General features: G+C 45.6%; 1 protein-coding gene across 2 annotated transcripts in view; it reads right to left on the bottom strand.

Annotated features, from left to right (window-relative positions):
* Positions 1-7119: 7119 nt before the first annotated feature.
* The window catches only part of ADAMTSL1 (ADAMTS-like 1), a 340785-nt gene continuing 324899 nt past the window's right edge, over positions 7120-23005 (bottom strand). For both annotated transcript variants that reach the window (XM_004677681.2, XM_012721598.1), the window contains 6 exons: positions 22304-22516; positions 20660-20840; positions 17692-17899; positions 11953-12062; positions 10785-11005; positions 7120-8663 (listed from right to left, as the gene is read on the bottom strand). In XM_004677681.2, coding sequence (XP_004677738.1) covers positions 8557-8663; positions 10785-11005; positions 11953-12062; positions 17692-17899; positions 20660-20840; positions 22304-22516 — 1040 coding nt within the window. In that variant the 3' untranslated portion in view covers positions 7120-8556. The remainder of the gene's footprint in view (positions 8664-10784; positions 11006-11952; positions 12063-17691; positions 17900-20659; positions 20841-22303; positions 22517-23005) is intronic.

Below are 23005 nucleotides of genomic sequence, written 5' to 3'. Positions count from 1 at the left end.
GTGTGTGTGTGTGTGTGTGTGTGTGTGTGTGTGTGAGAGAGAGAGAGAGAGAGAGAGATTCTCTGTGGTTTGCAGAGATGGCATTCACACTTACTAATTGCTTCTGGACACACAACAACAAATAAAAGGTTGTTTAGGTTGCAGTAATTCTTCTTTCTGTACATGCTGCTCACTTACTCACAAGACTATTTAAGTAGGAAGGATTACCTCAGGGGCTGAAGGTTATTCAAAAAGATTTTGAAAATTTCAGGCTCTTGTTTTAGAGCATTTGCTGACTTTAGATTGGATTCTCCTTATTTTAGAAAAATATTCCTAGAGGTTTTCTGAGAGAAAGGGTGTTTCCAGATTGTGTTATGGAGGCAGAAAGCAGCTATACCCCCTGGGCCTAGTTTGCCCTCAGTGCTTAGGCAATGGCACGTAGGGAAGTGATTTGTTTTCCTTGCTAATAACTTAGCTGGTTGCTTCCATACCTCTGAAGATGCTGGGTCTTCTAGTTTGGTTTACTGCCGGCCCTAGTGTCCATCTGATTTGTGGTTGTCCTGGTGCCCTTTTCCAGCCGGGATAGCTTCCTTTCTGTTCTTGCTCTGAAGGTGACTCCTGGGGACCCACCCAGGGGGCTTTTAGGTGCTTCTTCAGTCTTTCTGGCTTTCATTTCCTCTTCATTCAGTGAGTTTCCTGTCTGAGGGGTGGTGACACGCCAGTATCCTCCCAAGGGTCTCTTCCTCCTAGATATGCCTCCCTGCCCCCCCCCCCCACATTTACCGCCTTATAAGGGTGGTCGGGATGGTGGGAATGCTAACCCCTCTTCCTCCTCCCTCCTTCCATCTCTACGTACATAATGCATTTACTTTAGAAAATACCTATTTGGGTTCTTTGGGCTAGATACATAAGTCAACGACAGGCACATTCCTGCCCTGGGACTTATCTTTTAGTGGGGGAGATACACAGCAGTAAACAAAAATAGGCACCATAATTTTATAGAATAGTATCTTGTGTATGTATAAAAGCAACCAACATGCGATAAATAAAAAGCATGCTAAGTAAATGGGAGTTTGTATTTGATGCTGTGGATGAGCGCCTGCTTAAGAAAGTGAGGTTGGAGATGCTTGAAGGAGGGAATAATGACACCAGGGAATGGCTCGAGTAAAAGCCCTGAGGTGGACATATTTCTGTGCAGGTGTGTTCAGGGAGCCGTCAGGAGGCTAGCGAGGCCCACAGAGACCACTGTCTGGAAGTTGGCTTTCACTTTGAGGTGATAAATGTCAAGCTTGCAACTGAGAAGTGCTCAGACCTGGTTTATATAGCTGTCATTGCGGTCACCATGAGGGGACAGCAGTGGGGCCAGGGAGAAGCAGGGTCTGGTCCGAGGCTTATCACATAGAGATAAACCTATATGTGGTAGTGAGCAGAGGGTCACTTCCTGGTTGTGTTTTGAAGGTGGGCCCCACAGAGTTGCTGATTGGAGGTGGAGAGAGAATAAGAGGCAATCAGCATGATGCTGGGATCTGAGTGACGGGAGGATGGAGCTGCCATCCACACAGGTGGTGGTGGGCTAGGGTGGGGCATCTGCATGCCATGAACTGCAGGCATCTGGGCAGCAAGAGGAGTGGTGCCCTTGCCAGGACTCTGTGGTCTAATGGGCCTGGCACTTGGCACTTGCACCAACAAGGACAAGTGCATCTTACCATCGCTAGAAACTTTCCTTTTTCCACTTCCCCTTTTTGAACAATAAGCTTTAAGAAGAAAGGGGTCTTTTCTGAAGACCTTCTTGGACCTTCTACAAGGAAGTCTTTTCTGAGTTGCCAGGCACTGAGTTGGGCTAGTACTTGTGACTGTGCTGAGTGTTTTGAGTTAGGAGACTGAGGTATTGACTTGGAAGGAGGGTGTGACTTCCCTGAGATTGTGACTGGCAGCTGAGATGTGACCTGCCTCAACTTCACTTCTCTTCCTCTGTTCCCTTTCTCTAGCCTTGTTCGTTGTAGTATACAGGTCTCGTCCATCTCCGTGCTTTTATTATGTTGGACAACTTAGTATTCTTTTGGTCACTTTGTTTTGTATTCCCACCATCATTTTTTTTTTTTTTTAAGATTTACTTGTGCATACAGAACTGGGGTACAGGCCATAGGCTCAGGGGCAGCAAGAGGCTTCACCAGAGACAGAGTGGGGAGCAGAATAGGCAGATCTATGAAGTACACTGCTGAGGGGAGCAGCGGGTGGGTCAGGAGAGGTCTGCCACGCCATGTGGTCATCTCCGGGGCAGGCGGGAATCGAACTCATGCAGAAGTGGCTTTAGCTTCTTAGTGCTGTGCTTTAACCCGCTGTGCTACCAGGCCCCACTGTCATCTTTCAACAAAAAAGATCATATTTTAGGATCTATTCTAGTTAGAAGCGGGGCTACTGTACTTAAGTTTTATTTTTTAGCCAAAAATCTCAAGTTGGCCCTAAAATGAGTGGATGTGTGCAGAGGGGTAAGAGAAAAGCAATAGGAGGAAAGAGATACTTTTGTGACTATAGGCTTCCTTACCTTTGATATTGACTTTGGGACTCAGGTTGCATCCATTCCTGTGGGTTAGCAAATGGTTGAGAGACCTAGCTTTCCATCTTTGCTGCAAGGAAGTGGGGTAAAGCAAAACTGGGCAGTCTTTAAGAAGCATTGTGACAAACATTTTATAGTCTCCATATTTGTCCTGCCCTGGACTCCAAGGAGAGTACACCAGGGGAGAGTAGATGGTGGTGGGGGTAGTGGCTGGCATTCATGCTTCTCAGCGAGGAGAAAGGGAAAGGAGAATGGAGCATGGAACCTCAAGGAACTGATGATGATCATCAGCCAGCCACCCAGAAACAGTGGCCAGAGATGCAGCTGGGTCATCCCAGGGGCCTCAGGATACGTCGAGAAGTCTGGCCCTTATCCAGATACCTACCAACATGAAGGTATGGTCCTTTGAGATTTCTCTTTGAATGGGCTGGTCATTTGGGCTGACCAGCACTTCCTGGATTGTCTTCATAGCTCCATCAGAGGAAGCTGGAACTCATTTCTCCACACAGCCTCATTACTTAAGGTGATGTGTTTCAGTGAACAAAATCAGATCAATTCTGGCACAGAGAGAAATGCTAGCAAAATGGCCCGGTGCAATTGGATAATCTCCTTAACCTTAAGTGCTATTGTCCAACCCTAGGCACTTTGGCAAAAAACAGTTACTCCAAGGTGAATGTTCCAATGGTAGGATCAGCCAAAGCTGCTCTCAGCTCAATTAAGCAGACCCAGAGTATGTAGAACAGGGGACAGCTCTGGACTTGGAGCTCCAGGCTGTTGGGTTGTGATTCCCACACTACACAAGGGCGGTGATGCTCGTGCGTTCTCCAGTTGTCCAGGGCTGTTCATGGCACTGACATGCAATTAATGAGCCTTGTCTAATCCACAATCCTCTGATGCAGATGGAGATAATATTACTTAAAATGCTTGCAATGGGCACTTTGAAGGTAGATTTATGAGCTGATATTTTAAGTCCTAGCTACCTTTCCTTGTGTATAGATTTCAGTTAAACTGATATAGGTCAGTTTACACTGATGTCCTTGCACACAATGTAACCATAGCTCTAGCTGTTATGTGGAAAGCAGATTTAAGGAAACCACATAGACTTAAGGAGTTCAGTCAGGACTTCTCAGGCTCCAGAGACAGAGGAGAGAAGAAGGGAGCCATTCCTGGATATTGACTGTGGAGAAAACAAGGTGAAGAAAAGTGAGCTGGAGTTTCACTAAAACGTGGGCTTCAAAATCAGAATAGGTCATGTTGGCATTTGTGGTGGGATGTGCCTGCTTCCTGGGTAGGACTGTGAACTGCCTGAGAGCAGGGACTTGATTTTCATTTCTGTGACTTGGTGCCTTAGTCTGGCACAGAGTTGTTGCTAATCAAGTATCTGTTGAACTCTGAAAGAAGAAGGTATGTGATGGAGAAATAAAAACTAGGGGGAGGTAATGCAAAAGGATGAAGGCTTCTCTAGTGTCTGAGTAGAGTGAGATCTAGAAGAGAAGGTCTTCAGTGGTTTTCCATTCATCTGGAAGGGTGAAGACTGGGTCCTCACAGTGCAGGTAAGTGGAGGAATCAGGCCTGGGGCCTGCTTGCAGGTGGCTTGAGTGTCTGGGGGGAGGGGTGGGGCTGTGCAGATGAAGAACCTTGGCTCTCAGGGCTTTACACCGTGATGTGCTGAGCTCAAGCTGTGGGGAAACTACCTGACTGAATAGCTTAGTCATCTTTCCACTGACCTCTGCTAAGTCATTTCTTGGCATTTTCACTATTATATAAAAAGTGATGGGAGGGACTGGGAGAAAGACAGCCAAACCCAGGATACACCTTATCACATATGTCTTGCCTGCACCATTAAATCTTTTCTAGAGTTGTTTACCTGGCAACTAGTTCACAGCTTGTCTGCTACCCTTTATGGGATCCCTGGCCATCACCTAGACCTGGGGAATAGTTGTTTATGTCATCTTGGAGATGGAGGCAAGTTCCCTGTCTGAGTGCTGATGGCACAATCTCTGAGGCCCTTTTAAGCATTCTGCCTAAACAAACTGTATTTATGACCTGAAGGAGAATCACTTCTCAGTGTCTGCTTTCTCTGCATTCACATAAAACTACACATTGAATTGCCGTTTGCACATACATAAAACGTATCTTTAGGAGTAGCCTGGGATTCTTGGCTGAAGATTTTTGCCTCTTGGAAACAGAGGTGAGTGACATCTGTTTATTGTGTTATCACAGTCCTGACACCTGGTTGATGGAGGCCAGGTGCTTTCAGAATACACCTGAATGGTGGTGTGAGCCTCTACTTGATGGGCAAGGTAACAAGTGAGTTCTTGTTAGCAAAGCTTTGATGACCAATATCTGCCTTCCAATTTAGGGGTGACAACAATCAGTTGAAAACCCTGAGCTGCTGGAATCAGAAGCTGAGGTTTGGCTAGAGGTAACAATGTCACCAACTCCTTTGTAAAAGCAAAGTGCGTAAGAGGTGCAGGGAGGGCAGCAGGAATTTTAGTTGCATCTGACCTGTGATTAAGACTCCAAGCTTCTACACTGTGGCCATTTCTTGGTGGCATGTTGGTAGGAATTGCTCTTTCTCCCTGCTGGGCTCTGCGATTTTGGCAGGAAAATGTTCCATGTGTTTGATTTGAGCCCTTCTCCCACTTGAGCCTTCCTGGGATTTTGCCACTTGAGCCTTCCTGGGATTTTGCTCCAGCATTTCTTTTCTATTTATCTCCCCATTGGGTCTCTGTAGGATGCTGTTAGGTTGTTGGTAGTATTTATAGAGCTAGTATTGGCATTTTCTCTAAAGCACCACCTAAAGCTTCTTAGGAAGTAATTGGAAGTTCAAGACTAGCTCGCTGGTGTATTTTTACACTGCTCGTTGGAGTGTGATATGTGGGGGAGCTGTGGGGAAGCAGGCTGGCTTGTGGCTTCCAGACTGGAGGTGCTTTGATTGTTTCACAGAGGCTCACTGTGGGCCCTGTCTACCTGCAGCCCTTCACCACAGCCTGCTTGTGAAGACCTTACAAATGTACCTCTATTTTTTTCTGCATTTCCCACAGTAGTTTTCTTTTAAATTGCCTTAAGATCTGCGAGATAGGAGACCTAGAATGTCCTAAGAATTGGTTTTGGGAGACAAGAACGCAACAGCACTAATAAAATGTCTTATTGTTACTTTCTACCGACCTCCAGCAATAGGGAGCATACTGCATGAGCCCAGCGGCCACTCACGGCTGCTCTCGCACCAGGAGCTCAATGTAGTGAGGTGGGTAGGTGCGAGGCTCTGGCTAGACAGCAAACACTGATTTGAATCAGTGGGTTTACCTCCTTCCTTGGGCTTTTCAGTCTCGCCACAGGTAATTGGGGAAAATCACAGGGTTGACATGAGGATTGAATGTATTAATGTTCTATAGATGCTAGCCCTATTAATATGCATCTTTAGAACTTCTGCACAGAACACCTGCTTCCTGCTGTGTCTGCCTCTGTTAGCAGAAACTTTCCCCTGGAGCGAGACAAGTCTTGCAGCCAAGTTCACATCTATCCACAGAGGTATTGTGCTCACTTTTCTTCTTGAAGGTATGATGGCTCCATCTGGCCACTACATAGGGCTGCAAATAAGATGACTGTTCAGGGTAGCTAAGGCCGAACACGTGTATCTCTGCAAACCAGTTCCTCTGGGTTGCTCGACAGTGGCCCTTCCAGTTGTAAGCACCCAGCTTCACATGCAAAACTGGAAAGAACAATTTCTTTTACTTCAGATAGACATTGATGACCCCTCTCCCATCCTGCACAAAACCAGATGGGAAGGCTGAGCTTAATAGAGACTCAAACAACAAGATTTAAATAAATAAGCTGTATTATCTGTACAAAAAAAATATAAATACAGTTTTGTGTTTTAGAGGAGGAAATGCCTCCTTCCACATTATTCAGCAACCTTCATAATCTTGTGAGCTGCTGAGTCCCAATTCACAGAACAAACAGTAAATGTACATTCATCTCGTGCAAGGAGCACCCCACTTCCCACCCCAGCCCCAGGTCCTCCAGCTCAAACTGTTACAGTCCAACAGGTGGGGGGTGGGGTGGGGGCTGCAAGACACCTGCTATTTAGAAAGTGTGAATATTGGCCACTGGTTTTCCATAGTATTGAACTAGAAAGAGTCAGTCACATTAGTAGTAGTAGTATGGAATTTATCTTCATTCCATGCATAACTCTGTGTCACAAATGAGCCCCCTTCTGTTGCCCCATTATCCCATGTTAGCTTTTACAAAGCAATCTATACACAGTGAATGGGTCCAGAGTTAAACACCAGGTTGTATGTAAAATAGGAACAAGACCGTATTATCACTGAGTTTACAGGAACACAACTGCAGGAAGTTAATAAAAAGTCCCCCAAATATTTTGTTTTCTGGATGAACAATGTACAATTATTAATATTGCACTTTTTATACAAGAAATCCTAATAAATATTCACAAAAGATATACATAGAAAACATTCTCTTTTATTTTAAATAAAGTTGACACTGAAATTTAAGTAACATGATTTTTTAAAGCCCATTTTTTTTTTTTTTTTGTGGTAAGGAAGACAGACCCCTCTCCCACACCCCACCCCCGCCCTTAGTCATCATAGCTCACCTGAGGACGACACAGCTAAATATTGTCTCTCTCCCCCCATTTTACTTTCAGGTTGGCTGAAAAATGTCACTGGTCGCACTGGGTAAGTGGCATTTAATGAGGATTTGTGAGGGGGACATTTGTTTATCTGAGGGGTACTGGCTGGCTGCCCCGCCCTGCTAACCCAGCACTACACATGGCCACACGGTGGGAGGAGGCCCACCTCACTCCCGCCAAGCCACTGCACTGAATTAGTAACTTGCCGACACCGGTGTATATTCCTAGAATAGTATAGCGTTTCATTGTGTACAAGGAGTGGGCTGAAAAACTTTGGAGGACTGTCATGGCAGCTTTAGTTATCCTTTGGCCTTGCCACCACACCCTGTGTGTACCTCAGTCTGCTGTATAAACGGGAGGGCAGTGCTCACTGTATTGCAGGAGGCCCTGCCTGCTATTGCTCTCCAAGTCCTGGAACGCGATGGTCGCTATGGCTGGATGGCAGCAAACCGATACACTGTTTTTCACAAAGTAACCCTGGTTCCATGTCCCGAAGTGGTACAACACAGGTCATACCGACGGATCACTCAGGTATTTATACTATACTGGCCCACATCAGTATTAGTTCCAGACCAAGGACTCTTAGTTTCAAGAAGCCAGAGGTGGTCAGGCCCCACTGCCTCTGCGGTGTGTCCAGTTCACTGACCATATGTGGGGTACGTCTACTACCTGCAGCGCCGACACCTCCCTCAGGGCATCGGGGCTCAGCTACACTCCCCACCGAGGAGCACACAAAGCTTGCTTTTTGCTTCTGTCTCCTTCCTTCCTCCTCTTGTTTTCTGTACCAGTGCGCACTTCGGGCTTACTGGGATGTTGTCTCCTTTATCCCTACTTGTTAGCTTTGTGTCCTTGTCCTTTGCCTGCCCCCAGAAGAGCGAGTTGTGCCTCTGCTTGAGCTTCTCAGTGTGGCCCTTCCACACTGAGGGGCAGAGGAGGAGGCACATGCTGGCCTAAGTCTGCATCGATGCTTTACAGTCCCCAGGCACCCCTGCCCTCCTTTCTCTCACCTGCTATTGGCGCTGGCTCCCTCCTATCCTGAGGGCTGTGATAGCCTCGTCCTAGGTCTGTTCAGGACCCAGGTTTTGGAGGGAGCCCGCTCTGTCCTCTGACTCAAACTGCTCTGCAACCTCCTTTAGACCTCTGTCCATGTCCTTTCCCAGCATTGTGTCCTCCAGCTAACTGAAAGAGATATGCTGAGGTCCTCAAGACTGGGGGAGGGGACGTAAGGGGTGGGATGAAGGTGTATCTTGGGGGTGAGTGGGAGGGGGAAATAAATAAATAAAACAAAGAAAGCTTAAGTTCTGTCCAAGGTGGTTGCGTGAGTCCTTTGTGTGGCCAGGACAGAGCTCTTCCCTGTGCCCTGTCTTCACGCTTTGCCACAAGTTCCACAGCAGCGAGATTTGAACTGGCTGAGTTGGCAGAGTTTCAGCTGTTTGACCTTCTCGCAGTACCTGGTGGTGTCTCTGCACTCCACTGGGAAAGGAGGAGAGGGGTGAGGAAAGGAGATGTGAAATGGGCTAATGGCTGCAGCCCCTTACTGCTTTCTGGGTCTTTCTGGGGGAGTGACCATCACGGGAGGGGTGAGCACTGTCTAGCACCTGGGGTTAGCCTTGCTTTGGCAGAGCTCAGCCTCCCCCCACCCAAGGATACCCACAGGGGGACCCACCAGCCTGCACAATGATAATGGGCTGGCCCTGGGCCCACCCTTGCTGCCTTTCTGATAGTTTGCTTCCTCTCTCTTAGCTTTTCCCTCTGTCAGGACTGCCTCAGCCCCTAGGAAGGCTTGTCCCACTCTATGATACGTTTTTTCCTTTACTTTTGAGGCAAGACCCACAGGACAGCACCATGTGGCCCAGGTGATGGGTACTGGAGTTGTATCTACAGATCATGATTGCCATGGAAGGCTGGCAGCTGCTACCTAAGGAGAGGCTTGGCTGTATGTCCCTGGGAGCCTGTGGTAAGAACCAAGCCTATCCCCAGCTTAATGTGGGGCTTCTAACCAATACCTTTCTATTGTGTGAAGACACCCACTTTGTGGTACTAATACACACCCCAAGGCAGTTAGTATTGGAGAGTCAGGCAGGGCCTGGTGGGCACAGTAGATATTTTGGATGTGGCTCTGAGGGTGTTAAGCAGAGAGGGCCACAATGGCCACATGCAGCCCACGGACCCCCAAGCATTCAACTCCAGAGTTTTGAATGGTTGTGTTCTTTCTGATAATTTGTTTTCAGTTCCAGGACCACTGCCTTCCTGCTCATCGCTCACGGACTACCTGATACCCTGCAGGGAACAAGCAGAACCCAGTGGTCCTTCTAGAAAAGGGTTTGGCAATGCTTCCCTGGACATGGAAGTCTAGCTCTTTGGTAACTAACAAAAAGTTAAGTCCACCATCTGAGCTCTAGGCCAGGCCTGTAAAGATATCTGCTATGAGCTTGAGAAAAGGGATTAAAGAAAAGACTGCACATGGGTGTTTCTCCCCCCAATGCTTGGGTGCTGTTGCTCACTTTTGCAGTCCCTGTGGGGCTGCTGGCCCCAGTCAGTGGCCAGGGGGTGCCAACCAGGCAAAGAAGCCAGGACTGATGGGGTTCAGGTATGCTGTAGAGATGGAGCAGGCTACCCCCTCTGTGGTATTTAGTAAGCAAGTCTCCTTGAAATGATTCCCAGGAGACCTAACACCTCCCCTTGAAGTAGCTGCAAACATTTGTTTCTTGTATTTTCCACCTAAAACTCTCTATTCCTTCCACCTGCCATGCCTTAGCAGAACATTGTGGTGAGCACCCCACAAGAGAGGAAGGTCCACCCCTCCACACTGCAGAGACAGCAAGGGCTGTTTCTGCCACAGCGCTGGGAATCTGTCAGCAAGGCCTTCATGGGGCAAAACTGCACCCCAGCGTTTCTTGATTTTCTCATTCTTTTTCGTCTTCCCTGTGGAGACCATCTCTGTTTTGCTTGAGGTCCAGAGGAAGAACAAGAGTGGGGGGGTCTATTTCTTCTTCCTCTGGACCCCAAGCAAAACGGAGATGGTTTTCCACAGGGATGAAGACCAGAGAATGAGAAAATAGACCGACTCACTCAACTGGGATACAAATGCTGGTGTTGGGTGGAAGAAGACAGCAAGTTGAGGTTGTGAATGGGTATCGATCCCGGGGACACGTGCCTCTGCAGTTCTGGTGAGTACCCGTGGGGCTGGAAGGTCAGCAGAGTGTGTGTGTGGGGGGGGCGCTCTGTGTGCTTCTTCACTGTGAGCAGTGCTTTTTCTAGTAGTCTGGCCTCAAGAACCACCATTTAGTTGTTTCCCTGGGCACCAGCAAACTGCTGGAGGTGTATTTCATCTAGCACTTGGCCAATAACCCTTCACTTCCTTGAGGCCAGGAGGAAACTGGGAGTCCATGGCACACATCAGCACCTTTTGTGGCCACAACATGAGCGCACAAGTTACTGCACACAGGCTTACAGCCCTCTGATAAAACCCAGCTCACAATCCTTGGGAAGCCTGACCCAGTGCCTTCTGCTCAGGCTGGGTCCCAGGGATGGCCCTCTGCAGCCGAGCTGCCTTGGGAAATTTACAGAAGGTTCTTTGGGGCTGGAACGTACTGTTTTCGCATGGAGTGATGTTGCAGCGCTGCCAGTTCGCGGGCCGGGGTCCCCAGGAGCACAGGTGCTCAGGCACGGCCTTGTTGGTGCGGATGTGCACGCATTCCACGCGCCGCGACTGGAAGCCATAGTTGCCACAGGTCGCTGTACACAGGGTCCACAGACTCACCCTCCAGTGGACGCTGCAGGCCTCTGACCAGCAGTTCTGTGTGCTCACAGGCCTGTAAGGAGAGAGTGGCAGGGTTAGGGTCTGCCTCTGCTGGGGATGGCCAGGAAGCCAGAAGTGAAATAAGGTTGCAAACCCAAAGGTGTTGGGCACTCCTCAAGAACTTTCAGGGCTGCCAGACCTAGGCTCAGCATGCTACTGTTACTGAAGGGCTATGCAAAAGGCCACTTCTTTTTTTTTTTTTAAAGATTTATTTATTCATTCATACAGAACTGGGGTATAGGCCAGAGATGCGAAGGGTGAGAGGATTCACCAGAGACAGAGTGGGGTACAGAACAGGCAGATCGACAAAGTACACTGCTGAGGGGAGCAGTGGGCGGGTCAGGAGAGGTCTGCCACGCCATGTGGTCACCTCCGGGGCAGGCGGGAATCCAACTCATGCGGAAGTGGCTTAAGGTTCTTAGTGCTGTGCTTTAACCAGCTGCGCCACCAGGGAGGGCCAAAAGGCCACTTCTTTTAACTGGGTCACCAGCTTTTAATTTTTTTTCTCGACAGTGTCACTGAATGACCTGAGAATGAGCTCTTCCCAGAGTAGAGCCTGAAGCTGGGGCCTTTGGAGGGATCACTGAGCCCTCAGCCCAGGGGGGAGGCAGCAACAGGAGGTATGATAGGGCTGGGGACTGGAGAGCAATAATAGGGAGAGATCCAGGGATGAGGGTTCTGGTCTCAGCATATTTCTAAAAGGAGGTGTATGGCGGGTGGAGCCCTTGAGGTAAGGCCGCCACTGTGGGGAACCACACCTCCTGCTCGTTCAGGCCTCTTACAGTATCAGGCATGGTGCTCCCTGACAGAAACAGCACCTTTCATCCCCAGTACAGACAGGCCAACTTGACCCATTTGGCCAACACTAGGCCAGGGGCTGAGAGGCTGATGACTGGGGGGAAATGGAGGTGGAAGGGCTGGTTGGAGGAGAAACATCACTGACTGCTGTCTTTCTCTTACCTTGGCAGGGCACTGCACTGCTCTGACGGTAAGGTGATGCCATCCCGTGTCTGGCAGAAAACTTGCCTGTGCTGCACAGCAAGGCGAGGGCCGATGCATGGTCCATTGCACTGGTAAACAGAAAAAGGTGGCACCAGTGAGGGGGGCTGTGTGGCATGTAGGATGCCACAGTTGGTGGCCAGCTCTCCTGTGGTCTGACAACTGAACATTCTACTAGCAAATGCCTAATGGTGGTGCACAGCCACTACAGACTGTCAGCCCCCTCCCAGATTCACCACAAGAAAGGTGTTTTTTTGGCAAAATGTGTTATTAAACTTTAGAGCTAACGACTTCTAAGTCCAGGCTCCCTCCCTGTTCAGATCAGAGGGTAATTTAGTTTGTTTCCTTGCTGATTTCATCCAAATAACTGACCATCTTTGACTTGATTTCTCCCAGGTTAGACCCAGGATGGTTGAACAAAATTAGGCAAAGCTATGTAGTGTGGACTTCTGGAAATTAACCTTTCCCTAGCTGGCAGAACCAGACTCTTTCTGAAGGCTCTTATTTTGGGGGGCGGGAATAGAGAGGGCGTTTGGACTCCTAAGGTCCATAGTGGGCCATGAACCTTTGAAATTATAAGCGGGAATCTTTTTTTTTTCTAGTAAAAAGTGCCAGTTTTCAGAAGATGCTCACAGGACCTCAAAGGTTAAGAACTCCCCAAGGGGAAGGAGTTAAGATACAAGAACCCACCTAATCAGGTAACTTTGCCTAAAGTCTGTGATGGTTCCTTCTGCTATGGTCAAGTAAACCAAGTCTTGTCAACCTCATAATTCTGACCAAGTGATGTTAGAAGCTGTGAACTGGGAAGATACATATAGGCTCTAAAGAGTCCCTTATTAGGTGTTAGCTTGGCTGCTATAGACATTTGACTGTTTTTCAGAGCACAGTTCTGGCTGTGATTTCATGTTTCTGTGATATTAGGAGGACCTAGAGTTTCTCATCTGACATTTTGTTGATGGCCCTTGCCAATAAGTGAGAATTTTGAGAGTAATGTGTCCCCAGCAGCTCTATTTTCTCCAGTCTCACATATAACTGTCATTGCTAGTCTGAGTTCTGTGCCAGTTACCCCAATGAAGGTGCGTTTCACAGGGAGAATGATTGGTTATAGGTTAAGTTCCACTGGCCAGTGCTTACTCTCATTGTTAAATTCCTATGCATTTGATGCCACTGACCCTTTCTTCTGGAATTACTTTTCTGTGAATACACTTTCTATATTTTTTCTTACTTTATTTAGTGTTCCCCAGGGTGATCTTAACCTATTACTCTTGGCCACCACTTGCCTACTTATGGTCACATTTAGCCAGTTTTCTTGTAGATCCACACATCCAACTTCTGTCTACTTGGCTATCTCACAAACAATTTCTTAATTCTCCCTGATCGTTTTCTTCCTAGTTATTCAATCCATAAACCTGGGACATGTTAGCTACCTGGTAGCCAGGAGTTGTGCCCACCTTGTGAATTGCATCATCATAGGGGGACCAACTTCATCCCCTCTATTCCAGTGTCTTCATTATAACCAGTATAATTTATCACCTACACTGTTCCTCTTTTGTCTAGTCCTGGACAAAACAGAAGTCCAAGTTCTCTTAACCATACTACTGACAGAATAACCTGATCATGACTCCTACTTAATATTACCTAAACACCTTATTCAAGATATAGTCCTCTTCAGGATCTCATACCTTTCCTGCAAACTATTTTTATGGAACACATCCCCGAACCAAGATAGATGCCTCAAAAATGTATGTTGGAGGAAAGGAGCAAAGCTTAATTATTACATGAAGTCAGTTTGTTACAACTTAGCAAGTGATTTTAGTCCTACTTAGACTAAAGTGGTAGGCAGATGGAGGAGTGGATATTTGCATAACACTGGATGCAAATGCTTTTCTTATCAGAAATCATTACCAATCTCACAGAAGTGGATGTCTGTGGAGCAGCTGCAGATTGAAACACATTTCAGTAATGTCATCAGAAGAACTGCTTCAACAGGACTGTGAGAGTAAGCAGTTCCCTATAGTTTGTTTCTAATACCTCAAGCCTTGCTATTTTTAACAAGTATGTTCAGTGGGCCAGATAGCATCGTCATCACTTGCAATATTTAGTAACTGAGCATGCAAAGTGCTACGCCAGTCCTGTTATATTAGATTTGCATTTCTCCTAAGACCTGCTGGTGATTCATCTTAAAGTTTGAATGACCTTAGTAATATGGCATAGCAACTCATGTATAAGTCTCAAGCTACTGAATGAGAACCATCAGAAGTGGACTTTTCCAGGGAAGAGAAAATTGAGTTCATGCCTCTTTATGGAACAACATTAGGTTAGAGGTGGGGGAGATTGTTAGAGGTGCCAGAAATCGATCAGTTCTATGCATTATACCTGGACTCACCAGGGATACAAATGAACTCTGTGACTACTTTTCTCCCAAGTGACATTTGTTCTTCTCTAGTGGTAGCAACAATTTTTTCACTCAATAGGAAATTTGGAGGGTAAGGAGCATAGTAATATATGAAGATAGCTAGTTCCAACATATTTTGAGTTGTAACTGTCCAGTGAAGAGCTTTGTGATTGTATCGTCCATCCCTAAAAGGTGACCTTGTTCATTTAAAAGCCTTTCAGTTTGCACAGCTCTTTATAATTCCTTTCTGTGTGGCTATTTGAGAGACTGCCCTGTTTATGAATTGTTGAATAAAACTGAGAAGATCTTTAAAATATTCTCAGTTAAACTAACTTCTCAACAGATTTTGTGGGGGCTACAGGAAACTGACAATTTCCAATCCTTTGGGTTTCCTGGAAGATGTGGGAAAGTTACTTTTTGTTCTTAATTGAAATAACATTGCATTATAATGTTAGGCAAGATTCAGGTGTGCATTAATAAGGCACTATAAACTACATCAAATTCTATCCTTTTGTATACAATTGAAAACCTTTCATGTCTATTTTATTTAGTTCATTTATGTTGTAAATAGGATTTAATCCCTTTTATAGTTGGAGTATTTCACTGTGTATATATACATCACCATCTTTTCATCCAGTCATTTGTTGATGGATAGTTTGGTTGGTTCCAACTCTTGACTGTCAAAATGCTGCACTGAATGAACACTGGGAGACACATACCCCTTTGAACTGGTGTGTTTTTTGGGTAAAACCCAGATCTGGTAACTAACTTTTAAAGAGATATCTATCTTGCTTTCCAAAGTGGATGCTCCAATTTAACATTCCACCACTAGTATCTAGTACTAAGGTTGCCTTCTACTCACATTCTCCCCAACACTTGTCTTTTGGGTAATAGCCATTCTCACAGTTGTGAGGTGTTACACCATTGCTTTGGTTTTCATTTTTCTAACAATAAAAGTTGATAAACACCTTTTCACATGTCTGTAGGTCTCTGCATGACTTCTTTGGAGAAGGTTTTTTTTTCTCTTCCAGCTCCTGTGTTCATTTTTAAATATGTTGTTCTATATATAGTTGGGTAGAGTAAGGTGGCTTTTTCTCTTACCTTTGCAGTCTAATGACCACAAGTAGCTTTAAGGATTGTGATGCCTATGTTTTCTTCTCTGCATCTCCAATCCATTTTGAATAATTTTTTTGAATGGTGTGAGAGAGGCTTAGTTTCATTCTTTTTTTCATGTGACTATCTAGTTTTCTCAGCACCATTATTGAAGAGACTTTCCTTGCTTCATCATAAACTCCTCTTTTTGTTAATTAGATGCTCATGGTTTTATTTGTGGGCTCTGACTTTTCTACTAAGCTGTGTGATTTCTATTACTCTTAGTACAGTGTGGCATCGGGGGTGTTGATAGCCCCATTTTTCAGGAATGCTTTTGTAGCTCCAAATAAGTTCATGCCCCTTTTTTGGTTTATTTCTGTTACAAATAGTGCTGAAATTGAATCTCTATATTCCAGTCCACAAGCAAGAATATTCTAGTTCTGTGAACAATGCCATACAGGTTTCAGTGTACAAATGTTTTACCTATTTGGTTAAACTTATTCCATGATATGCAATTCTTTTTTATGTGGTTGCAAATGGGGTTATTTTCATGATTTCTCTTTCAGCTAGTTTGTTATGCATAGAAGCATAACAGATTTCTACATATTAATTTTGTAGCTTGCCACTTTAATAAAGAGATATTAGAATAAACACAGTATAGTCTCTGGGATTTTCTATGTACATTATCAGATCATCTGCAAATAGTGATGACTTCTATCCAATTTGGTATAATTGATGTCTTATTTTTTTGTCACCTATTTTTTCTTGTTAGGACTTCCAACAAAATTTTGAGTTGTATTGGTGAGAGTGAATATCCTGTCTGTGTCTTGATCTTAGAAGCAGCATACTAGAAGAAAAAATTTCAGTTTCTTGCTAAGATCAGGTACAAGAAAAGTCACTACATAATATAGTGTTGGAAGTCCTCCATAGAGCAACTACGCAAGAGCAGGAAGGAAGACATATGTAAAAAAAAAAACCCTAAGGACATCATTAAAATAAATAGAAATGGGAACAGATTTCCTGCTCATGAATTGGAAGTATCAACATTGTTGAAAATAGCCATCTTATTGAAATTAATGGCATTCTTCAAAGAAATAGTACAAATATTGAAATTTATATGGAACCACACAAGACCCAAATATACAATGCAATCCTGACGAGGGGCATCAAACTCCCAGACTTCAAACTTTGCCATAGCAATAGACACACAGGCTAATGGAATAGAACTAAGAGCCCAGAAATAAACCTACACTTAGATTACCTGTGTAGATTAAGACAAAGGCAAAATGGCCACAGGAATATTGTTGGGAGCAAAAATAAACATGGGACTATATCAAACCGAAAAAACTGCACACCAGTGGGAGAAAATAATTGTACATCATATATCTGACAGAGAATGGCTTACATCAAAAAGACCAGAAATAATAAGTATAGTGTGGGGGTGGAGAAAAGAAACTCCTGTATACTGTTAGTAGGAATGTAGATAGGGCAAGCCCCTATGGAAAAACCATATGATTCAGCAGCTCGGTTCCTAGATTTTTACACAAAGAATGCAAAAATGAAAATTCAAAGGGGTATATGCACACCTGTGTTCACTGTTTACAACAGCCAAGTTATGGAAATAACCTAAAGTGCCCAACAATTGATGAGTTGCTCTATGTATACACAAACACATTTCTATATAGCTATTATATAGCTATAAAAAATGAATTCTTACCATTTGCAACAACATGGATGAGGTTACACTAAGCAAGTTAATCAAAAGGAGAAAGATCAGATGGCTTCACTGATATGTGGGTGCCATGTGGTAACACACATCTACAGTGTTGATGTGAGGTATGAGCCCATTATCAATCCTACGGTAGTGTAAACCAATCTTACCTTAGGCATTCTAAGGAACACTGTCTTGGTCAATCTGGATTACTTGTTCACCACAGGACCCCGGGGCAAGGATGACCTTAGAGAAACTGAGTCTGAGGGAGGTCTTTGAGGGCCAGATGATTGGAGAATAGGAAAACCTCAAGGTGGAAAGAAAGGAAAAGTGCAAATACGGGAAATGTGAGTTATATAAAGAGCTCTGGGCAGATTAGTTGACGGGAGTGTGAAAGTCTGATCATCAGAGAGAGAGCACTGGTGGTCCTTTTACTTCCTATGGAGGCACCATCCACACCTTTAGATTTGCCTTTCAAATAAAACCCTCTTTGGCCTCTTACCTGGCCCCAGCTGGAGAAGGCCCACTCCACACAGAGCTGTTGGTTACAGGCTTGGGTGTCCACTGGCCGTTTGGCGAGCTGGCTGCACATGTCATTGGACACAGGGGTGGAGATCCCAGAGGCTTTCAGCTTCTGGCAGGTCACCCGGCGGGTCTGGACACCTCCCCCACAGCTCCGGGTACAGGCGGACCAGGAGGTCACCATCCACCTGGAAGAGAGGAAGAGGAGTCAGGCCTTAGGGAGTGGCACGATGCCACATATTCCCGGAAAGCACCCCTCCCTCGACTCTCCCCCTTTTCACAGAATCTACTTGGAGTAGTAAGCTGAAAAAGGCCTCCCCAAAGATACCTGTGTCAAATTCCTGCAATCTGTGATTTTATCTTATTTGGAAAGGCTTTACAGATAGAATTAAGGATTCTTCCCAGATTATCTGGCTAGATCCTAAATACTATCACTGGTGTCCTTTTAAGGTGGGGGGGAGACTGGATGCAGATACCGCACAGGAGGCGGCAGAGGTTGGAGTAAGGTGGCCAAGTCTGGAGCCACCACAAGCTCCCAGGGCTGAGGAGTGATCCCATGGTGGGAACAGCCCTGCTGATTTGGACTTCTGGCCTCTAAAACGGTGACAGAATAAATTTCTTTTGTTTTAAGTCACCATGTTTGTGGTACTTTCTTGTAGTCCTAACAGGAAATGAATCCCCTTGGGAAAGTGACTAAAAAGGTTTACTCTGAAAGAGTGATCTGAAAGTCGTTGACTCAGCTTTCCCCTGGCCCAAAGGCCTTGAACTTGCAGGTGGAGTCTGTGGGGAGACAAGTCCTTTAATTAGTTATCCAGAACTATGGTTTTGGTATTTCCTAAAGGCACCCAGCTGTGTGGCAAAGGACCATTTTCTAGGGAAGGCAGCGCCCAAACTGTGTCACCTAACCGGTGAGGCAACCTGGTATCACTAAAGCCAATGCATTTTGTCTGCTAGTGCTGCTTCTGTTTCTCCTTCTAGATAACAAAATTCCTTCTAGCTTTAGATCAACTTCCCACTGCTACAAGGCATACTCCACAAGTCTTACACTCTTAGAGGGCTGTAAATGTGGTATTCTCAGAATACTGGGTTCCAAGTACAATTTGGGTCCTCAGAAGCAAGCCTGTCCAGGACAATGACTTGTCTCACAAAGTCAAGCCCATAACCTGAGAAACACTCTGAAATCCCTGTCCCTATACACAAACATGGGGATTCCCTAGGATGATTCTTAAAGAGGAGAGAGGGAGGACAGTTTGTGGGAAAATAGCAAGACTTGGTGCTTTTCAGACATGTCATTCAAAACACTTGCATTTCACCGCTTGAAAAAGTTTTATCTAAAAGAAATGGTTGAAAGACCAAAGAAGGTCAAAGCAGGACTATAAAAAGATGACCTGGGAAAGACTAGTTTATATGAAAGAAGGGTGACAAAGTGCCCAAAAGCTTGATAGAGAAACCAGTTAGCAGTGACCCTGAGGTCCCTTCTAGTCCAGTGGTGCCATCTGGCCCTTAGGAGAGCAAGAGCAGGGACAGGGAGCGAACCTTCTTCCCCATCTGGATCTGTGATTTAGTTTGGTGCAACTTCCTGCTCCATTTGCCCCGGGGAGAGATGGCTGCGTGCAGACTTCCAGTCCACAGGAGCAGAGCCACTGAGGAAGCAGGCACGAGGTGTTTTAAAGCTCCTGGGGGGCATGGAAACCCAAGCACACGCAGCCATTATTTCATTTGCAGACGTAAATGAGGCTGATTAACTCTGACCATCACTACAGCAAATCAAAAAGTGGCTGGCATTTCCAAGACCTCTTCTTCATTTCACAGTTTGGCAAGGGCAGTCTTCCAGCCTCTCATATCCCTGGTGAATGTCAGACCTGCATTTCAATCAACTTTTATTTCCAAATATACATTTCAGCAATTTTTCAGGAGCTGGGGTGGGGGTTTGAGAAAGGAGCGGCCTGGGCTATGTTACAGTTCAGGAAGGGTATTAAAGGACATTAATCATTCCCGTGGAAACCTTCCCGTCAGCAAGTTAAACTGCTGATATTAATGAGCATGTTTCATATTTCATTGAGTCTCTCCTGGTTTCAGCTGCTCCTTATGAGTCAGCTGGCAAAACACAAAGTGGTCGCCTAAATAGTATGTGAAAGTCCCACAGATAAGTAGGAAAGGGGCATTTCAGGGTCCAGCCAAGTCTGTGCAGGCTCAGGGCGCCATGCTGATACCAAGCCTAAGCCCACCCATTATCCCGTTAGCTTCTGTCTGATGATTAGGGTGGGGGTGCCCAGCAGAACTGACTCACAGCTGCTCAATGCTCAAGGACAGGGGAAGAGGCAGAAGGCGTGGGCATCATTCTGAATATTCAGGAAAGGGACCCAAATGCAGAGAATATATACTCAATGTTGAGGGAACTACAGAAAACGAAGATTTCAACTTTAGAAGGTGAATTCCTTTGTAGAAAACAAGAGGATAATATTACCTCAATTGAATGAGTCCTGATTAAAGGAAAGGGAGAGACTGGGGTAGAAGACAGTGATCCTGATCCCCTCAGCGCTTCAATGGCAACATACTGCTTTTTTTTTTGCTTTTCTTTTTTTTTTATATATAAACTAGAGTCAGTGACTTACTGCAGGATTGGGGTCATCTCTTTCCAGGACTTGACTCCTTTTGCTCTCCAAATGACTTTGAGGCACTGGAGCAGCCCTTAGATGGCTGAGTGGTGAGCAAACTGTTGAGGGAGGACACTCATTCTGAGGCATATTTTGTGTGTTGGTGGAAGGGCCTGAAAAGCCTGTGCCTATAGGAAAGAGTAGCCTCGTGGATGGCAGAATCCCGTGGATGGCAGAATCCCGTGGATGGCAGAATCCCGTCTATGTACTCAGACTCCCCCTACTGTGCTTGACAAAGCCAGGGCTCATCCTTGGGTGGGGGAGGCCGGAGTCAGCATCTGCCACACTCACCTTGAAGGGCAGTCTCTCCGGTTGCAGGCCAGGGGCTGCACAGCGGGACGCACCTTCCCTGCACAGTGATCTGGGCTGACCTCAGTGCTATTCAGCAGACACCTGAGGCGGGGCTGTTGAACACCCCTGTTGCCACAGGAGGCCGAGCAGGTTGCCAGTCTGTCCACAGACCACCAGTAATCTGTCACAGGAGGAGGATCAGAGGTGAAATTAGGGGAACAGTATGTCCTGAATGAACTCCACCACTGATGTTTTATGGACTCCACCTTCATGCCAAAGAGATCCCAGGTACCGAGCACTACAACTCCCACAATGCCATGGGTTTACCATGATGCTTGACTTGTTAAGGGGGATTGCCGGAAACTGAGAGGTTGAGCAGCCATGCTTGGTATGTGGGCTGCAGGGTGCTGCTTGGTTTACCTGTAGGGAGGGCGTCCCAACTCACAGTGTTGCTGATAGGACCTAATGACCATTAATCTATTTATCTTTGGAATCCACTCTACTTTTATTTCCCTTGTAAACAAACCTTTTATTAACCATTCTTTGTGTGCCTGCCCTTGGGTGTTGTTCTGAGTTTTTTAAGCATGCAGGTGAGGACTCACACCCAGGCCATTCCATTTCCCTTTGGGGTTTCCCTGAAACAAAAAGTTGATATTCTGTATTCCCTCTGAGCTACGCAGTATGAGGTCAGGAGGGGGCTAGAAAGTGCGGGTGTGTAGGGGGTGAGAGTAGGAAGGAGGAGCTGCTACGCTCCTTGGTGGGCTCTAACTCCAACTTATCTCAGCAAGTCTCATGTTCTCCAGGACCCTCAGTTGGCTCATTTAAAATGAGTAGAGCAGCCTTCACTTCATCAAGTTATTGTGAGGACTGGGTATAATGAAAGTAGAGGTCCTAGCCCAGTGCCTGGCACACAGAGATAATTAATCAGTAGCCATAACTCTTTATTATTTTTAACATACTTTCTAGTTTTTTTTTATCAGAAAGTGGCTTTTCAATAGATATAAAATATTGGATACTTTATAATCTGATTTAAAAGTGCAGATCAAGTCAGGCTTTATGAATGTTATAAAACCAGCCTATTTGGAGAATATTCAGGTCAGAAATGATGTCAGTTAGAAAGGGACTTTCTTCTGATGTTCTCTTTGGGGTCTGAGACTCACTGGTAGGAAAGCTGTTAAAAATAACTGTGGGCTGGTAAACTCTGAGTGTTTATTTGCAAGGTTGCATATTACAAATCTTATAGATAGGTACTGGTTTTTGGTTTTCCGCAGAGAATCGTTGGCCGGTAAGAAAAAGGAATATTTACTTTCCTGTCTGGAAAGCGAAGTGGCAGGGAAGATGATGAAGGGGAAACCCATGTGCTCAGACAAATCTCCTTGCTCATGTGTTATATTGCCACAAACGCCTGCCCTGCCCACAGAATTTTCCCCTTTAGAATACATGCAGCAGAGTACGGCTTTCCCTGCAGTACCATACTCAGGTCACAAGTAGCAGCATCCTATGCAAACACGGATCAGCATCACTCACTCACTCTCTCAGAACCACGTTTTCCTACTAGAGAACGAGATCCTTAGAGGATCTCATTAGAGGGACTCTCTTGTTCAAGGAGTCAACATGGTACCCACAGCCGGAAGGGTTTCTTACCTTGGATCACTAAAGAAGCCTTCTGCACAAGTGTTCCTGCCTCATTCTGAGCAAGGCAGCTGAATTCCCCTTGGGACCCGCCACTAAGATTTGCGACCTGGAGAATTTGTCCGGCTGCCAAGATGTGATATGTCAGTCCAGTGACAGTGGCAACTGGTTGGCCACCATGGAACCAGGTGATATTGGGGGTAGGGTGGCCTTTGACGGCGCAGCCTAGGTAAGAGAAGAGAATGGAAGCCATTTGTTAAGCTAGTGGTTAAGAACACGTTCCAGATGAACTTTTTAGTGTTTCCATACTTCCTGTTTATTTTCCATGGGTAATATTATATTACAGGAGGTGGTTTTATTCTCTAGGATTCTGAAAGGGTGGTTATTATTCAATTAAGAAAAAATTCTTGGAGAACACAAAGCACCCATCACTATATTTACAGTTTTTTTTATGACTTGAAAACAATCTCTAATATTAATACTCTAAAAGGTGGTTAGGACTAACAATAATATAATTGCCTGACACAGATAAACCTGTTACATTTAATTTTTTTGTAGAGTTAACAGTGGCTTATAAAACTAACTATGATTGAGAGGTTTAGGGGGTATGGGTTCCCACCTCCTGGGATATCTGTCTCCACACCACATCCAAAATCAGGGCACCCACTGTCCTCCATTAAAGTCCATTAGCTGTGCTTTCCCGCCCTCTGATTT

The sequence above is a fragment of the Condylura cristata genome, unplaced genomic scaffold, assembly GCF_000260355.1.
Source record: "Condylura cristata isolate star-nosed mole 26May11 unplaced genomic scaffold, ConCri1.0 scaffold00006, whole genome shotgun sequence".
Taxonomy (NCBI): Eukaryota; Metazoa; Chordata; class Mammalia; order Eulipotyphla; family Talpidae; genus Condylura; species Condylura cristata.
The sequence above is the reverse complement of the archived record's forward strand: the minus strand, read 5'-3'. Positions and strand labels throughout refer to the sequence as shown.